Source organism: Diabrotica virgifera, chromosome 3 (genome assembly GCF_917563875.1).
Source record: "Diabrotica virgifera virgifera chromosome 3, PGI_DIABVI_V3a".
NCBI classification, from domain to species: domain Eukaryota; kingdom Metazoa; phylum Arthropoda; class Insecta; order Coleoptera; family Chrysomelidae; genus Diabrotica; species Diabrotica virgifera.
In genome coordinates this window covers 182,365,258-182,385,445 of record NC_065445.1, presented here as the reverse complement: position 1 = coordinate 182,385,445, position 20,188 = coordinate 182,365,258, and the positions used below count along the sequence as shown (strand labels likewise).

The 20,188-nt window shown below is 35.0% G+C and overlaps 1 protein-coding gene across 5 annotated transcripts in view; it reads left to right on the top strand.

Annotated features, from left to right (window-relative positions):
- The window catches only part of LOC126881436 (gastrula zinc finger protein XlCGF57.1-like), a 132,219-nt gene that overhangs the window by 63,395 nt on the left and 48,636 nt on the right, over nt 1-20,188 (top strand). Inside the window, exon 2 of one of the 5 annotated variants that reach the window (XM_050645714.1) lies at nt 9,250-12,805. The exons of the other annotated variants lie outside the window; for them this stretch is intronic. Within the exon in view, the coding sequence (XP_050501671.1) occupies nt 9,250-10,886 (1,637 nt within the window). The 3' untranslated portion in view covers nt 10,887-12,805. Of the gene's footprint in view, nt 1-9,249; nt 12,806-20,188 lie in introns of those variants that run through there. 5 annotated transcript variants of the gene reach the window in all.

Sequence of the window (20,188 nt, the reverse complement as noted above, 5' to 3'; positions counted from 1 at the left end):
AAAAAGTCCTAATTTAAGAATAAAAATCGACCTGTCTGAGGATTTCTCTTCAAATGTGCCCATTCTTGAGATAATGAATTTATGCAAACTCAAACGTCCTCACTTATACTACAGTGTCGCGCCCGCTTGAGTAGCCATTAAAAAACAGAGGGGTTTTAGATATTCTATTGCAAAAAACTCTTTGGGATTTCATCAATCAATGTTTAAAGAATATCTACCTACCTTGGCAACATTGAAATTTTTAGTTAAATGTCCGATTAAGGGTTAAAAATGGCCGATTTCGCAATTTGCAAAATTTTTAATCGCTGATATAACAAAAACTATTAACCTAAGAGAAAAATCACTAAAGACCTTTTCTGTTTGGAATGATTCAAAAAACATAAAAAAAACTTTGTTCGGTACAAAAAAAAATAATTTTAGGAAAACCCCTCTTCTTTCCCCTCGCCTGGCAGGGTCTTATGCTGATCAGAATCGCCTGGCATTGTACACATTTCTTCTAATTGACTTACTCAAACACATACTTAAATTTAAACTTTACAGGAGAAAGTTTATTTTTCCCCTAAACTATGCACTTTTCGATTCACCTGGTAGATACACGTGCAGGGCTGATGCCTGCCAGGTCATGGTTTTTAGCCTTGGTGTGCTATGAATTATCACTATACAAATTTCTAGCCTTACAGGAAGACCGTTAGTCGGAGGGTTCACTAGCTCTTAGACTTGCATGTACTCTTGCATGTACTTACCTTATCTTAATCTGACAATTTCGAGTTTTTTTAAGGATAGACTTTTTTTCGGGCTCCCCTTAACGAACTCCTGTGTTAAGACCCAATATATGGTAGAGGTACATCTGCAGGGTACCAAGTTTCTCCCCATATGATAAGCTGACGCGCTCGAGTAACTGCAAAAATCCCCGCTTGGGCTCCCCTACTATTAACTGGCAGTCTATTGGCTGCGATCCTGTGCCAGATTGTTCGTCCTTCTGCTTCTCACGCTCTTCACGTGGGAAGAGCTTTCTTCTGGATATACCGCCGAAATTATTTAGGGGTGATCGGTTTATTATTTTTAATGGCTTGCCTTTTGTATGAAGCTCTTCCATAATTGACAGGTTGGCTCTGTGTTCTGTAAGGATACGCTTAGAATTCTTTTGTAGACCCACGTTTTGGTAGACCACGTATTTCAAAGGCTCCAATCTTACTTCTATCGATTTTTTTGAGAGTACATGTTTTAGCATTGACTCTTGCCAATGCCATTGCTACATAGTATGTAGTAATGGCATTGACCAACCTGAGCTTAGTATTCCTTGTTATTGTTCTTATTTTCATATTTTAATTATTTTAGCTGGTGCGGTTCGGACCCTTGCTTGTCTGTGCTTGATTTCTGGCGAACAATCGCCATTGTTGGCTATCAGGGAGCCCAAATTAGTCTATTACTTCGAAATTCGCCACTTGTATGTGCAGTAGATTATTATTTGCCCCATCTACGACCATTATTTTTGTTTTTCCAATGTTGATCTTCCTTTCCTAGATATCTGCGAAACGAAATGGCTAGGATCAAACATATTTGAGAGTAATGGTTACATTGTATACCACTCGGGAAAGGCAGAAGGACCTGGACGTAACGGAGTCTCAATTATTATCAAGAAATAAATTCGTAACTGTATTAGAAATTTCGTTCCTTTCAATGATTGCATCATGATGATACAGTTGCAAAGTAAATTACTGAATATTAATATACAAGTCTATGCACCAACAGCTGACAAACCAGATGAAGAAATTGAGAAATTCTACAGCCAAATTAAACAATGCTCCGGAGCACAAAAAAGATGAAGCTGCAATTATTATGGGAGACTTCAACTCAAAAGTTGGTGCCGAAATCACACAAGATATAACCGGAAAGTATGGACTTGGTGAAAGGAACGAAAGGGGCCAGAGACTAATACAGTTCTGCTAAGAAGAAAAATGCATTATAGCAAATACTTTGTTTCAGCAACCTAAAAGACGACTCTGTACCTGGAAATCTCCAGTTGATCAAGAGGGAAAGGTAGTCAGAAATCAAATTGACTACATTATCATAATAGAAGGTTTAGAAACATTATTACATCTACAAAAACATTCCCAAGTGCAGACGCAGCAGCTAATCATAATCTGTTCTGTGCTATATTCAAACTAAAATTAAAAAGAATAAAAACCCCGACAGCTCAGAAGAGACCTAATAAATCAACTCGTAAAAAATGACGTGATAGCAGATGAATTCGGAAATAAGATAAATCATGAGATTAAAAAACAGCTAGAAAGATCTGAACAAGAAAATATCGGCAAAATTTAGATTTAATGAATTCAGCAATGATCACCATAGCAAATGAAGTTTTAAAACCAGAAAAAGACCCAATAAAGAAAAATGATTGGATGACCGATAAAATACTAGACCTTATTCAACAAAGAAGAAATTGGAAAAATAAAGACGAGACTCGATATAGAGAAATGTATAAACAAATAAGATACGAGGTTAAGCGAGCAAAAGAGGCCTGGATGGAACCATAATGTTGCGAGATGGAAGGACTACAAAGAAAACATGACGAGTTTAATATACACAAAAAACTTAAAGAAATTACCTACACTCAGAGAAAAAGAATTCCTCACTTTATGAACAACTCCAAAGGTAAAATAATTCTCGACTTAAACGAAAAAAAGGTAGAACGGACTAACTACATGAAAACGCTCCTCCTGGATACTAGGCGACCACTTAACACCACAAAGTATACGAATACTGATCCTAGCATTTTAAAAGCGGAAGTAGAGAAAGCCATCAAACAAAGCAAAAAGGAGAAATCTCCAGGCCCTGACCAAACACCATCAGACTGACTCAAACTTCTAGATGACGACATTGTCTCAGAACTAACAAACATTTACAACCATATATACGAAACTGGAATAATGCCACAAATATGGTTGGAGTCTACATTTATCCCACTTCCAAAAAAAACCTAATACATCATCATGTAAAGACTTTAGATTAATTATTCTCACGAGCCACTCTCTTAAGCTACTTCTTAAGATAATTCTTAATAAAATCAAGCAGATCAAATCATTCGGTTTTAGAGAAGGATTGGGAACAAGGGAAGTTTTTTTTTATTATTAGAAAAAGAAGTCGCATCCACCAAAAGGTTATTAGCGACGGAACAAAATATAAATAACAAAAGTAAACAACTACAGATTGTACAAAATGTTTATGGATCTTAGATAATTAACAATATTGTCATAGGAACGTTTTGACCTAGAGCCTCTGGTAGAGCGTTTGGAATATTGTTGCGCTGTCTTTCTTGGTCATATTTACTACAACTTGTTAAAAAGTGTTCGACTATTAATCGAACGTTACACTGATCACATATAGGTAGATTTTTCTTTGTTGAAAGGTAAGAGTGCGTTAACCTGGTATGTACTAGACGTAAACGCACAACCACAAATTGTTCTCGTCTATTCCGCGACGGTGGAATCCACTGAGACATATTATTTTTGATTTTATTCAGCTTAGAATTATTTTGAGACCACTCATTTCGCCACAAACACAACACTTTATTTTTAAAATAAGCTTTGAAGTCACTGGAAACACACTTGCCTATCGGTTCCGAAAAATCACTTAAAATTGCCTCTCGTGCATTCCTGTCAGCTTCTTTATTTCCTGTTATTCCGACGTGTGAGGGAACCCATAAAAATTGGACGCTTCTTCGCATGTTCATGAGCTTGGGACAGCTGGTATTTTAGCAACTTTTCAAAAGGATGTTTCGGAAAAATGTGTTTTAATGTGTTTAGAGAGCTAAGAGAATCTGTTATGATCAGGGCTTTTGTGAGTGTAAGCTCGTTAAGAAGTTTCACAGCACGGTATATGGAGTAGAGTTCAGCTGAATATGTGCTACATTCTGGGGTTAAACGGAGAAGAAGATTGTTTTCTGAAGAAACGATTGCTATTGCTACACCACCGCTTGCACGACTTGCATCTGCACGGTCTTTGCGGAAGCAAGTGAAATATTTTGAATTGTACAACTGATTGGTCTTTGAGTTTGTCTCCTGTAGACAAATAATATCTAGAGAATATTCAGATAAAAGAAGCTGTAGCATAGGGAGACGATGGAAAAATTCATCAATGTTCCATTGAGGTATCGAGTTGAATATTGTTAACAGATTCGGAGTTAGATGATACTGAACAATTGTCTACAGAAGAGTCACTGTCTAAGTCAGAAATCTCTTTCCCTAAATGGTTGATTAGTTTCTTTTGAAGCTTTGTAAACTGGGTTTTTGTAGATCTATCATTTGCATATTGATAGCTGCTTTGTAAAAGATTGAGTAAACCAGTCATATCAGTTGTAAATTCTTTAACGACGCTAATAGTGTCGGGGGAGCCTTGGACATTATCAATCAGTAAGGACAATTGGTGGTAATTTAAAACGAATGGTGGGGTATGATTATCAATAACATTTTCAAGAGTTTCCCGTGTAGATGGGACTTTAGATGAGCGCGGTTTTTTTGGTTTAGAGGATTTGGGTTTTGCAAACAGATTTTGTGATGAAATTGCTGAGTCTGAAGGAGGCGTATCAACCTCACCAATACTGCGTTTCATGGAAGAACTTGCGTTTTCGCAAGTGCTATTAGAGTTTTCACTTAGATGTTGTGGCTTTATTACATTTGGAAGTACTGGAGCAGACTCATTGGTAGTGACAGAAATCGAGCTTGAAGTTTTGTTTGTAAGATTGGTTGAAATGGTTGTTTCAGAAAATTGTGGTGATGTATCAGTTTTATTAGAGTTTTCTGCAGTTATATCTAATGGAAGAGGTGCTGATAGATTGGAGAATATTGCTTCCGAAGTTTGTGGAAACGGTATTGCCGCTGAATGTGGTTGATTGAAAGTGTTGCTATGAGTAGGAGTATTAGTAATTTCTTGGTCATGGAGATTTGTAGGTGTAGGTGATATGCTCGGATTTGATAATGCATCACTTGATGACTGCTGAGTGTTTGGTATCTTGTGTAATATACTTGTTGGAGCTGTTTGATTTGGTACTTCATTGTTTGAATCAATAAGAGTTGATTCCGTTACTGAACTGTTATTGCATTGGGATGATATGTGTCCTGTATTTTTGCAAATAAAGCAGGTGACTGTACCTTGTAACATAAATATGCAGTAAGGTGTTTGGTCGAAATTTATTAGAATAGAATCTGGAATTGATAATGTTATAGGGCTTACATAAACTTGCCTCCGAAAGCTCAATATGTGACTATATTCCGGAAGATTCGAGCTAATTTTCAGAAATGTTATTGGTGAAATAAGCTTTAAACCGATATTCTGTAATTCTTCAACTAATACTTGATGAGGAATTGACGGGCAGACACCAGACAAGACTAGTCTTTCTGCTGGAGAGACAAGTCTCCGTGCAGTTACAACTTCGCCGAGTACTTCTATAGAGCCATGTTGTGTCATGAAATTATCTACTACGGTTTTGTTTGCCAAATACATGCAGATTCTATTATGAGATAATCTAGATGAAAAAATGATATTTTTTGGGTTAATTATTGTGCCCAACGGAATTAAATAATCCTGCAGTTTAGCATTATCGATACAACTAAATACAATTGCTTGGGTCTTACTCGGAAAAGAATGTGAAGCGGCTGATGCATAACTGTTTGTGATATTCGAACGTTGATTTACTGGACTGGTTAGATCGGAAGGTGTGTTTACATTATGTGAAGTCATCTTAAGCTGCGGTGGCGAAAGCTACAGTCCGGCTCTGGTAAGTGACAAACCAACCGCATGCTAGCGAACCTCACAAAATGATTGTACGGTGGTGTATATTTATTATTTAACGTTTTCTTTTCACAATAATAAAGTAATAATTACGTATAGATGACTTACGTAGTAGTATCTAGCAGATAAACACTTTAATTTTAAAAACTATTTAATATTACCACTTGTTTTTAGTAAAAACTAGGAGTACAATATCAGTACAACTTAACCATACCTTGCCAGGGCCGGTCTCTACCAAGGGAAGTTTTGTTTTCAATGCTAACATTACTTCAACGATCATGGGAAGTACAGAAACAAATTTACGTCTGCTTTATAGATTTTGAGAAGGCGTTTGATAGGGTTCAACATGATATGCTGTTTGTATCTCTACAGGGTGATTGATTAGTGGGGTAAAGCTCAATAGATCCGCTGTAGTAGTAGATAGCAATAAAAGTTAATAACAAAAATTGTAGTAAACTTTGAGCTTCACATTACTAGATTAGTTATAATGTTACAGGGTGTTCGATAAGACAGTGGCAGACCAAACTTATGTTTTTTTTTAATGGAACACCCTATATTTTATTTTATATTCAAAATTCCGTTAACTTCTCCATCACAAAAATATAAAGGTTTGTTATGATATAATATAGGGTATTTACAAGTTTATAACCAATTTTATATGAAAATCGTAACAAGTTCAACTCCCTGTATAAATAAAAATAAGCACAACAGCAATAGTTGATTAATGGCTATTTTTTTTACTTATTACTTATCAAAATTTTCAATGATTATTAACCTTGCTAATTTTTTTTATATCAAATACAGGGTGAGTCAAAACGCAAGTACATTATTTTCTCAGTAATTTTAAATGGAACACTTTGTATTTTATATCACTATTGAAAAGCACCATTACCGTACTTTAATTTTTATATAACATTCCCTATGGCCAAATTTATTAGTTTCGAGATATTTTCATTTTTCAGAGAAATTTATTTTAGCTGTCTAAAGTTTGCCAAATTTTACGTAAGCCATGACTGAATTGACAATTGACGATTACTGATTATTATCAATCCGGTGACCAATGTAACAATGTAGCAAATAAAGAAAGAAAAATAATTTATTAGTAATACATTTTACAAAAAAAAAAACACAACCACAACATGCAACAAAAAATTAAAAACTACTTTTGTATGTAAATGTAACAAATAACAAAAGAAAAATAATTAATTAGTAATAAATTTTACAAAAACATACACAAACAAAAAATATAACATTTTGTGAAGACAACTAAACACTACTTTTTTATGTAAATTATAAATGTAACAATGTAACAAATAAAGAACGAAAAATAATTTATCAGTAATACGTTTTGCAAAAATACATGTTTGAAAAAATTAAAAGCTACTTTTAATAAAATATTTTTAATAATTAAATACATAAGGTGTTGAAAATTATTACCCCTAACACATTTATGCATGCCTAAAAACGATCATTGAATGAGCTACTTACACTACAAAGCATTTGTAAATTAACACATCGAAATACACTTTGTATTCTATTTTTCATCTCATCCCTTGTTGTTGGAGGTATTTTATAAACTTCAATGTTAACATAATCCCAAAAAATGGCCACGCTACTGATCCATTGAAAAATGAAAGTATCTCGAAAACTTATAAATTTGGACATAGGGAATATTATCTAAAAACTTAAGTACGGTAATGGTACTTTTCAATAGTGATATAAAATACAGGGTGTTCCATTTAAAATTACTGAGAAAATGTCTTGCGTTTTGACTCACCCTGTATTTGATATAAAGAAAATTAGCAATATCAATCATTTTTTAAAATTTTGACAATATATAAAAAATATGGCATCAATAAACCATTGCTGTTATGCGTATTCTTGTTTATACAGGTAGTCGAACTTGTTACGATCTTCATATAAAATTGATTATAACGTTGTAAATACCCTGTATAACATAACAAACCTTTATATTTTTGTGATAGAGAAGTTGCCAGAGTTTCGAATATAAAATAAAATATAGGGTATTCCATTTAAAAAAACATAAGTTTGGTCTGCCACCCTGTAACATTCTAACTAATTTTGTAATGTGAAGTTCAAAGTTGGCTACAATTTTTTGTTATTGACTTTTATTGTTATCTATTACTATAGCGGCTCTGTTGAGCTTTACCCCACTAATTAATCACTCTGCAGATATGATTGGAATAGATGATGAAGATCTGAGATTTTACAACATCTATATTGGAATCAAGAAGCTTCTATTCTGGTAGACGGCAAAGAAACGGACAAAATTTGCATTCAAAGAGGTGTCAGACAGAGTTGTGTGTTATCCCCAACTTTGGTTAACGTTTACTCAGAAATAATTTTTAACGAAGCCTTGGAAGGACAATGTGAAGTTCGAATCGGGTGAGAAACTATAAACAACATCAGATATGCTGATGTCACCGCTATCATGGTTGAAAGTATCGAAGACCTTCAATTCCTTATAGATCGAGTCACTGGAGAATGCTTTAAAAAGGTATTTAGCATAAATACAACAAACACTAAGTTACTTGTGGTTAGTAAACAAGACGTCGGTCGGCCCTATGCAACTAATTGTCAGTAATGAACCGATAACAAAAGTTATGATATGTTGGATAAATGAGACACTAAATCCGGATGAAGAAATTAAAACTCGTATAGAAATTGCAAGAGGGGCATTTAAAAAACTTAGATCTATTCTGAGCAATTCTCAGCTGAATTTACAACTAAGAATCAAGTTCCTAAAATGTTATGTGTATCCTGTATTACTATATGGATGTGAAACCTGGATCATGAAGGTTAACATGATGAACACATTAGAAGCCTTCGAGATGTGGACATATCGTAGAATGCTCAGAATATCTTGGGTTCAACGCATTTCAAACAGAGCAGTCTTAAACAGAGTAGGACAAGCCGAAGGTGACTTAATGACGATGATAAAAAAGAGAAAACTTGAATATCTGGGGCATATAATGAGAGGTAGCAGAAACAGGATACTGCAGTTAATATTCAACGGAAAGATCGACCGGAAAAGAGGAATTGGTAGGAAAAAATATTCATGGCTCCGAAACCTTCGTCAATGGACTGGTTTATCAGCAGATGAATTATTACATGCCGCGCAAGATCGAGAACAATATCGGCAAATTGTCATGGAAGCTACCCACGCCTAAAATTTGGGCATGGTACTTAAAGAAAAAGAAGAATGTTGATCTTAGGTCCGAATTCGTTTCTTACCCGACTTAGCAGTTCGTTGATGGTAATCATTTCGATTTCATTTGATGTTAGTATAAGTGTCATCTACGTCTCGAAAGTTACTGATTGTTCTGCCTCCTATAGTGAATCCTCCATTATATTCGTCTATATTATGTCTTAATAAATCTAACCATACTTTATTGTAGATAGCAAATGGAAAAAAATGAGTATTTATACTTTTAGGTTCCTCTGAAGATAAACACGATGATGCTAACAGTGATTTGAACTCGGACAAACGCTTCGTAGGAGAGGACACAAAAACTGTTGATAATTCATTAACTTGTGCAATTTGTTCCAAACAGTATTCATTAGAACGTAGTTTAAAAAGACATATGAAGTCGCATGATGGTAAAGAAAAACGGCGTAATGATGAAGAAAAACGTTTGGAGTGCGAAATTTGTTTGAAACGGTTTCGATCTAACTCTGAAGTAAAATCGCATAAGAGAATTCATACTGGAGAAACATTTAAGTGTGAACTTTGTCCCAAAGAGTATTTCTCAAATTCTACTTTAAAATCACATATGAAATGGCACACAGGAGAAACTTTTTCATGTAAAATATGCTCCAAACAATTTGTAAGAAATTCTAAATTCAAAGCGCATATGTTAAAACACAGTGGAGGGGGTAAAGAAAGACGTTTCGCATGTGTGATTTGCTCCGAAACATTTTCAACCAATTATAATTTAAGACAACATTCAAGATGGCACACTGGAGAAACTTACACGTGCGAGATTTGCTCCAAACAGTTTGTTGACAATCATTATTACAACGTCCATCTAAGATTGCATACGGGCGCAAAACCTTTTCAATGTGAAATTTGTTTAAAAGATTTTTCACTTAAGTCCTCATTAAAAGTGCATATGAGGGTACACACTGGAGAAAAACCCTTCAGCTGTGAAATCTGCTCCAAATCGTTTATAACAAGTTCGCATTTAAAGGAGCATATGGGAAAGCACACTAAAGAAGAGCCTTACGAATGCAAAAATTGCCCTAGGAAGTTTGCAACAAGTAGTAGATTAAAAAGTCATATGATGGTGCATATGGGAAATCGTCCTTTTAAGTGTGAAATCTGCCCGAGACAATATAAAACAAATAAAGATCTTCAACTCCATATCAAATCGCACACTGGAGGAGAAACTTTTTCGTGCGAAGTTTGTTCACAACTACTTTCTACAAATTCTTCGTTGGCATTTCATATGAGAACACATACTGAAGGAAGACCCTTCACATGCGAAGTTTGCTCCAAAGGATTTTTCAGCCGTGCTTTGTTAAAAGTACATATGAGGGTTCATACGAAAGAACTTTTCCCGTGTGAAGTGTGCCCTAAACAATTTTTAACAAATTATAACTTAAAGATACATATGAGAAGGCATACAGGAGACAGGCCTTTCCCCTGTGAAATTTGCTCCAAACGGTTTGCAGTGAAACATGAATTATATGCACATATAAAATGCCACACTAGAGACGTTCTTTTCACATGTGAAGTTTGCAACAAACAGTTTGTTACCAAGACAGTCTTAACTAGACATATGAGAAGTCATACGGGAGAAAAACCATTCTCCTGTGAAATTTGTTGCAAACAGTTTGTTACCAAAAAATCATTAACTAATCATATGATAATTCATTCGGCGGAAAAACCATTCTCCTGTGAAATTTGTTGCAAACAGTTTGTTACCAAAAGATCATTAACTAATCATATGATAACTCATACGGAGGAAATACCTTTCTCCTGTGAAATTTGCAACAAACCATTTTTTACCAAAAGATCACTAGCTAATCATATGAGAACTCATACGGGGGAAACCCCAATTCAAATATAAAGTTTGCTTTAAAGATTTCGCAACAAAGTTCTTAGGCGGCGTTCATACCAGAGACATGTTAGCAATAGACCAGGCTAGTTATATGTCACTCAATGCATCGGGGTGTAACGCCAATATCAAGTACAGTGGTCTAGCTATCTTTGTCTGTCGTGCGAGTGTGAGCGTATCTACCAAGAGGTGGGAGTAATGGAACGACACAAACACAGAGGCAGCGGCCATCATAGGCTAGAGAGAAAGCTAAGCGCCGGTAGAGAGAGATAGATAGACCACCGACCCGAACTGCTCCTCGTTACGCTATTTTTCGGATCTGGTCTAATCTACTTGTTATTATATCTGTGGTTCATACTCGGGCGATAACCGATAAGCGACATTTTATCGCCATGATATATTGCAAGGAAGGTTCAAAGAGAATGGACGATAAATCGCCGCCACCATGCGATGATGATGGAAGCACGATTTATTTCGGTTAAAATTATGAGCTCGAATGAGGAAGACGTTGTAGTGGCTCATTGGTTTAGGCGTAGAATGGGAAGAAAAAGAAAATACTGGGTACATCGTTTTAATCTCATCAACGTGCACCATAGCTCAGCTGTTGTTTCCAGAGAGCTGTATCAATAGGAAGTTCAAAGATCTTTTATTTCTGATTCAATTTCTCTTCATACAGTGCTCGTCACATCTGTCTAGCCGTCCGTACATGGGTCGATCGAAGACGCGTCTCGAAGTTCGCGCGTCTTGCTCGTCTTGGACGAACCCTGCGGCACAAGCGATTGCTCTCCGCATTTTAATCGATTCAGTTTGCTCACATCTTCCAACCAGGAAGAACGCATTTTTATATATCAACCAAAACGACTATTGCGATCTGTGAAAAGTACGGTATTGATACATTTTTAGTATGCAATGAGCATTATACAATTGAGGGTATTTTTCTACTTCCCCAATAAATTGTATAACAAACACCTAGAAACCGAAGTTCAATGTTTTTAGAATTTTATATTACAAACAATATATCTTCACAAAGCTAATAGTACTACAGTTAACGAACATAACATTCACTGATCTTTAAAAAAACTAAAATTTAATTCAGGAAACAATAACATTCAGGAAAAGGAAACAAATAAAATAATGACTGGAAACGTGCACCTCACTGAAACTTTCTCGTGCGCTACCAATCGCAAAGGACGAGAGTCGTATGAGACAAGGAGATTTGCAAATCTAAACGCCTCGTCTACGGAGCTCAATGCCACAACGAAGGAAGTTGAGTGGCGAGGAGAGATCTACGCGACTGGAATCGAGTCGACTACATCGAGCGTCGACCCATGTGCGGACGGCCCTGTAAGAAGGAAGGGAATAGTTCAAGATGCTCTGCCGAGCTTTCACTAAATTAATGAAAAGAATCACAGAACTGTCTTCTTTTCTTCCCGGCATGTTAACAGTTTAAAATATCGTATGCAACAAATCGCGAGTGCTACCGACATGTTGCACTTCCAACGATATATCACTTGCGATATATTGTGCAATCGCGCGGAAGTGAACCTTGTTTATCCTCTCTATTTAGATTTTAAGTATTTGTTTGTGCGTATCGCCTATCGCAAATCGCTTACGATATATCGCAAATCGCTTACGATATATCGCTTATCTTTTATCGCCGGTATGAACGTCGCCTTAGTGGAGTCAATTGAGTTTTTACTTACGGAAAAAATCAAACGGGATAGAACATCTTATAATTTCATAACATTCGGCCAGGAGAGCCTTAAATAATTACAACATCAGACGCGCGGCAGCAGTATGCTCCCATGTAGTTCTTTATTATTTTCGACACTGTTAATTATTGATTAACTGTATTTGTATTTATTTTGTTAAAAAATAAGAAAGCTTTGTTAATTTAACGAATTTTAATAAATTGTACAAAAAACTTTTAATTTATTTGATCATTACAATTTGGACATACCATATTAGATTTAGAATCTCGTTTACAAGTGAATGCACTACATTTTGTATATTTCATAGTCGTACACGACTTACCTTTTTCACTGTAACAATTACTGCATCTACCACATTTAGCAGGATTTTGGTCTTCTTGATGAGGAACTGGTTGCTTTGGAAACATCTTGAACAGGAACTCGGTTATATCACTTGGAAGTGCTTTGGTTGGCGATTGCGTATGAAGGTGTTCTTTCATCAAATTCATTTATATATAAACTGGTAAAAATTAGGATTTCATCAGCAATATCAATATTCATCTGTACTAGTAAAAAACTCATAAAGTTCTAGATATATAAAGGCAGTCATAGCTATATGGAGATGGTGGTCCAACTCTGAATAAAAAAAAAAACAAAAACTGCCTTTATCTTTTTCATCTTTACTCAGATTTTAGTATCTGAAACTGTCTTCCTTTTCCTAGACGAAAAAAAGTAAATACGTGGCCAAAGTGTCCTTTATTTGCTTTCCTCTATATTCGTCGTCTCTTATGCTTATATGTATATTGTAAAAGCCGGAGATACAGGATGCAGCCAGAAAACAGTTTCCTAACGAAAAGTCTTGGATTTAAAATATTGTTTATTATTTTTATTTCAATTATTCTAATTGTATAAAAGTAGTAAACTTTGATCTAGTGATTTTCGTCTTCCTCGTATCATAAAGTTTTTATCTTAGACGTGTCAAAAGAAGTTTATACCACTTACTTGTTTACTGTCTTTATTATTGCCAATGAATTCGTCTTAAACGTTTTCGTAAAACACGTCCTCATCTATATATTTTGCTCTGAACATGCCGCACCCTCAGTGCAAGACTGTTGTAAGTCAAAATAATTAAGTTTCGAGATAAAGACGATTTTGTTTATTTTCGTGCTAGTATCGCTGTGCTAATGTCGGTGTGATAGTTGTGATATTTAGCCGGTTGAGCATTTGAAAGTTACCTACTAATGTTTACACGGGATAGATATGCATGTTTACAAGCGAATGCCATGATTATTTCATTTTCATAAATTTTTTGACTTAGGTACAACAGTTTTGCACTGTGGCTACGATGTATCCTCTTGCTTCTTAATTCGTTGCTTATCCGAATCACTATCACTCTCCAATATCTCATCTGTTTCATCTCCAATATGTATCGCTTTATTCAGAGTCCCTCTTAATTGTGCTTGGGTTAACACTTCATTTGTATTTTTAATACACATTGCGTAATCTAGAATTATTATAAAATATGATATATAATATAGAATTTTCCAATTATCTTGTATGTTTCATATATAGAATGTCCCCGAAAATAGTGCGTTCCTTAAAGGTTTGTCCAAAAAAACCAAAATTAATTTTGGTATGCAAATTGAAATCTGGCAACTACGTGCAAAACAAAAATATAAAGATAGACAATTCAAAAGAGTATGTTTCTTTGTATGTATTACAGTTGTATCTGGTAGTAAAGTAATAAATCGTGTAAATATCAACGAAAATATCCATTTCTGCACGCCCCTTTAGTATTTACATTACACCCTTTCTTCGTCCTCAATATAAAAAATAACAAGAATTTGTTTTGTTTGATGTTACCCACATGCGACATCCGGATATTTCGCTTAATCGGTAAGTTTTTCTTCTTTACGTGCCATCTCCGCGATGAAGGTTGGCAATCATCATTGCTATTCTCACTTTTGACACTACAGCCCGAAAGAGTTCAGTTGAGCTGCATCCAAACCATTCTCTGAGATTTCTCAGCCAGGACATTTTTCTCCTACCTATGCTGCGCCTTCCTTGAATCTTTCCCTGCATAATTAATTTTAGGAGTTCATATCTGTCACCACGTGTTATATGATCCAAGTATTGAAGTTTTCTTATTTTGATGGAATCCAGTATCTCCCTGCTGTTCTGTATTCTCCTTAGTACTTCCTCATTGGTTATTTTGTCTGTCCAGGAGATTCTCAGCATTCTTCGATACGTCCACATCTCAAATGCTTTCAATCTATTGTGGCATTGTTTATTGAGAGTCCATGTCTCCACACCATACAAAAGAACAGAAAATACATAACATTTTAGTACTCGCTTTCTAAGATTTAGGCTGAGGTATCTACTACATAATATTTGTTCCATACACTTCTAGCCTTTTCTATTCTAATTCGGGTTTATTTGGTATAATCGTTTGTTTCACTAATGTTTGTCATCGGCGTATCTAATTTCACATATGGGTAGGCCATTTATTTTTATGTCTGCTACTTCATCTTCTAATGCTTTTTTGAATATTTCTTCTGAGTATGCATTGGTAAGTTCTATTCTGTATCAAAAGAACGAGTATTTCTAAAAAGGTATTGGACTTTTTAAAGGGTAGGTACTTTCTTTCATCAATACGAGATATTTTGGAACATTTGTGTTAGTGTCAACGCGATTGTGTTTAGTATCACCGCGAAAATGTTTTCGATCCGTGAGTATTCTGAGATCTAGATTATTTATGGAGCAATTGGCAACATTGCAAAAACTTTTTAAAAAAGTCATCCACATGGATTATAAATAAGCGGCCGAAATAATTTGGGTGTGATCGGTTTACTTTTTTTTAACCCGGGACAGAGGTGTAACCAGGATGATCCTAAGGGGTGGTTACGTTTACTTGAAGGTCTCTGGGGGTATGGAATAATAATGGTGGTAAGCGTATAGAGCTCAAAGTACATCCAAAAGGGGGGGAGTTATAACCCCTTAAACCACCCCTTGGTTACGCCTATGACCCGGGATCGATCGCGCTGTTAGAGAAAATTTAACATTTTATCCTTTTCCGTGAAACTTAATAAAACAAATTTGCAACATAACTTTCCACTTGCAAGTGCCTCGAAGAAGTGTGTAGGAATGCGTAGGTTTTTTTTTGGAATTCATGGCTTTGCTGCGGACCAATTAGATTTAATAGTTGTACAGTCAGCCAAGACCCACCCAGGGTTGTAGCCCTACGTGATGATGATGAATTAGCTTTAATAATTGTTAGAAATAGATCTTTTAATATAACAAGTAAATAAAAATACTTAAAGATAATAAAAATTTGTTGTAAATTCGTATTGTTAGATTTAATCTAACGCGCGACCGATTATGTGACAAAAAAGAGAGCGACTGTTCCCGGGTTAATAGCTTGTCTTTTGTATACGCTGTTTCACATTATAAGAATTTCGACCGTGCGATGGTTAAAATCTACATAGTGGCTCGAACAATCATATGGAATCTTTCTCCCTTCATCGAATGTTTTAAGCGGCGAAGGGAGAAAGATTCCATATGATTTCTCGAGCCACTATGTAGATTTTAACCATCGCACGGTCGAAATTCTTATAATTTGAAACAGCGCTATGAGGCTCGTCCATAATTGACAGGTTGGTTCTGTGTTCTGTTCAGGATACGTGTAGAATTCTTTTGTAGACCCAAATTTTAAAGGCTTCAATCTTCTATCGGTTTTTTTGAGAGTCCACGTTTCAACTGCGTAGCTGGCAATGACATTGACTAACTTAAGCATAGTCCTTGTTATTGTTCGGTCTTTCCATATTATAATTAATTTAATAGGGAACATGCATAAAATTTTAAATTCTAAATAATTTAAAACATATATCAAAGAAAAAATGTTTTGTTGTCTTTAGTTTGGCCCCTAAAGACGATTAAAAATTGAGGGCGCAAAACGCACCGTCCTTGGTCGGACGATATATCATTGTAGTTTTATAAATATTTTGATAGTTGCTATTTCTGACTAATATTTGCGTGTTTTTGTTAAGCAGACAACAGATATACAGTATGAAAAATGAAAGATTGCCCATGAACAAACATATAAAACACGCTGTATTTTTCTGTCACCTTGTCACAAAAAAAATTGGCCACTCAAGTACATGTAATAATTATATAAGCTGTTCTTATAGTACTGGTACTAGTTCGTTACTTTCTGGAACATAGAAAACATGTGTTTAATATGATCGCTCATGGGTAATCTTTCATTTTTCCCACTATACTTACCGTAAAATGATCTTGACATACACGAAGACCTTGTGTATTAACTGAAATATCTTGAACGTTTTTTCGGCATCCAAGCAACCACTTTAAATGCCGTTTTTTATCGGCTGCTAATCCAATAAATATTTTATTGGGGTTTTAATAGTTGTACTTTTACAAAGTGGCACCAAACAACACTTCTTACATAGTAAACCTTATTTCCTTTCCTTCAAAAACTGTATCAAACTCCAATCTTAACAAACAGTGATGAGTGCGCTAATAACCGGCAAAACAACGCAAAAGATGGAAAACAATACATTACGAAACAAAAAGGGATGAAACTCGTGGAGGTGGAAATTATCGTTATAAACGTGTTAATTAACATTACATTACATAGTTTTTCACCTTTAGACTTATCAGAGGAGTATGACAACTGTCACTGTGACAGTAGAATTTTATAAAATACTCCTGTCACATACGTCTAAAGGTGGGAAACTATGTAATATAAGGTTAATTATTTATACGGTTATAACGATAATTTCCACCTCCACTAGTTTCATCTCTTTTTGTTCCGCAATGTATTATGTTTTCCATGTTTTACGATATTTTGCCGGTTATTAGCGCGCTCATCACTGTATATTAGAGAGTTTTTAGACCCTCTACTTTTGGACGTACGTTAAACGTAAACCGTTATTCGCTGTGTGCAAGCACCGGTGCAAGTACTTGGAGGGGATAGAGCATTGACATATTAAGTTTAGATTCAACATACTCACCAAAAAAGCGTAACGCGGAAACAGCATGAAACAGTCGATCGGTGGTCTATCTATCTCTTTTAACCAAGCGACCCCGCGCATGTGACTGACAAAGATGGCTAGACCACTCAATTCTATGTCGGCGTTACACCTCGATGCATTGAGTGGCATATCCCTAGCCAAGTCTATTCTCTTAACATATATCTGGATACGAGAAACGATCGTGCGTGAACAGCGGGGAAATCTTGCAACTTTCTTAAATAATTATCATTGATTATAAATATTCCTCTAGATAGCTCACCTCTTGGTAACCGAAAGACGTATCAACAACTAGATGGCGCTACTCGAAAACCGTATCGAGATTTCTCATTCTCTCTCTGACTTGCGAGGAGGTAGGAGTAGTGTCAGGGCCGAACTTACCCTATATAGGTGTATTATCTGTGACAAGTTATAGCAAAATTAAATAAAAAAAAGGACTCACATTTTAGATAAAATGGCCTCTGTAACGCATAAGTGTGTTTACGCGGGATGTTTTGAAAGAAACGATGGAACAAATAATAATATATCTTTCTTTAAATTTCCCCTGAAAGACGTATAGTCCATTCTTTCACGGTTTTTGGTCTAAATTTTAAAGAACCGCTTGGATTGACATGAAATTTAGCATACGTATAGCTTACATGTCAAAGAGAAAAAGTGATATTGTGCCGCTGTCTGGTTTTTCCCTGGGGGTGACTTTCACCCCCTCTTTTGGGTGAAAAAATATATGTCCAAAATAAGTCCGGAAATGGGTAAACTGACTAATTTTAAGTAACTTTTGTTCTATAGAGCTTTATTATTCTATTAGTTCTATTAGAGAATTATGACAGGTGATAAATAGCAGTCTGATTTTTGCATGAGAGTTTCATCTCTGTTCGGAGAGTTTAAGTCTGTTCTGTCGGACAAAATAAATGTGCCGTTTTCGTGGTCTGACCGTTCCAAATTTTTAAGCTGTTCCACAATTAAAACTGCCCCTGTTCCAGTGTTCCCATATATCAAAGTTTGTCCGACTAGACACCCTTAAGCTATTTAACAAATTTTCAGCTTGCTATTAATCAACTTTTTTTTCATACGCGGGATCCAGACCTATAAGTATTTTGTCGAAAAAAACGTTCTTAGCAAAAATATAGCCTATAAAAAAGTAAAAAAAAATGTTGTACGCGTTAGGTCTCTGGATCTCGTAGAACCAGAGTTATAGCCAATGAAAAATAGATTCATATTCACCAAATTTCAAATAGAATATTTCGACGAGAAATATTAAAAAAATTAAGCTTTATTTTTGTTTTTACAAAAAGTTTCTAACATTAAATTTAAGCAAGTTACTTACGCTCAAAATAAAGTTGGTCCCTTGTGTTTTTGCAAAAAAAAATCGGGAGGACTACCCCCTAATTAGCAACTTAAATGAAATTAATCGTCACCGCTCCAATAATTATTTTACTTATGTTGTGTTTATATGATCTGTAAAGTAAAATTTTTAAAATTAAAATTTTGAAAAATATGCTTTTTTTTCAAAATAACTTAAAAATTGTTAGAGAAATACCAAAAATCTCGAAAAACAAAAATAGTCAGATTTGCTTTTCTGAATATCATGTATTTTTTTGTTTTTCTGTTAGACAAAAATTAATTAAGATTTGGTGTTTCTAAATTTGCATACATTCGTGATCAGTGACTCGTTCAACCCCTTTTAACTACAGCCCTTTCAATAATAAGGACTTTGAACCGATGAAACTTACAGATCATATAAACAATATATACACAAGTCAAGAAACTTGTGAAGTCGTAACGATTAAGTTCATTTAAGATGCTAATTAGGGGGTGATTTTCTCGATTTTTTTACCAAAACCAAAAGGGACTAACTTTATTTTGAGCGTAACTTGTTTAATTTTGATGCTAGAATTTTTTTTTTTTTTATAAAACAAAAAAGAAGATTTTTAAACACTTTAAATAAGTTGTAATGAGTTTTCCCCGAAATGTGCTTCATTTTTGGTTATTTCACGTTAAAATATTCCATTTGGAATTTGACGAATATGAACCTATTTTTCATTAGCTATAACTCTGCTTCTACTAGGTGTAGAGACGTGATATATACACCATTTTTTTTTTAATTTTTTACAGGCTATATTTTTGCTAAGAATGTTTTTTCGACAAAATACTTACTATTTGAGTTATTTGCGAAAAACCGTCTAAAAGCGTGGTTATTTTGTTGAAAAAATGAACATAGTAACTGCCAAATAACTCGAAAAGTATTGACTTAGTGAAAAAACTCTATAGAACAAAAGTTACTTAAAATTAGCCAGTTTATCCATTTCCTGACTTTCTTTGGACGAATATTTTTTCACCCATAAGAGGGGGTGAAAACCACCCCCAGGGCAAAAGCACATATCGGCACAATATCACTTTTTTTCTTTGACTTGTTAGCTATGCGTATGCCAAATTTCATGTCAATCAAAGCGGTTCTTTAAAATTTAGAGGTTTTGCAATATTTTACCGTTAAAGAACGGACTAGTAGAGCGCACAAAAATTTGGCAAAAAAACTGCGGAAACATTGATATTATATTGATGGATATCAATGACCTGA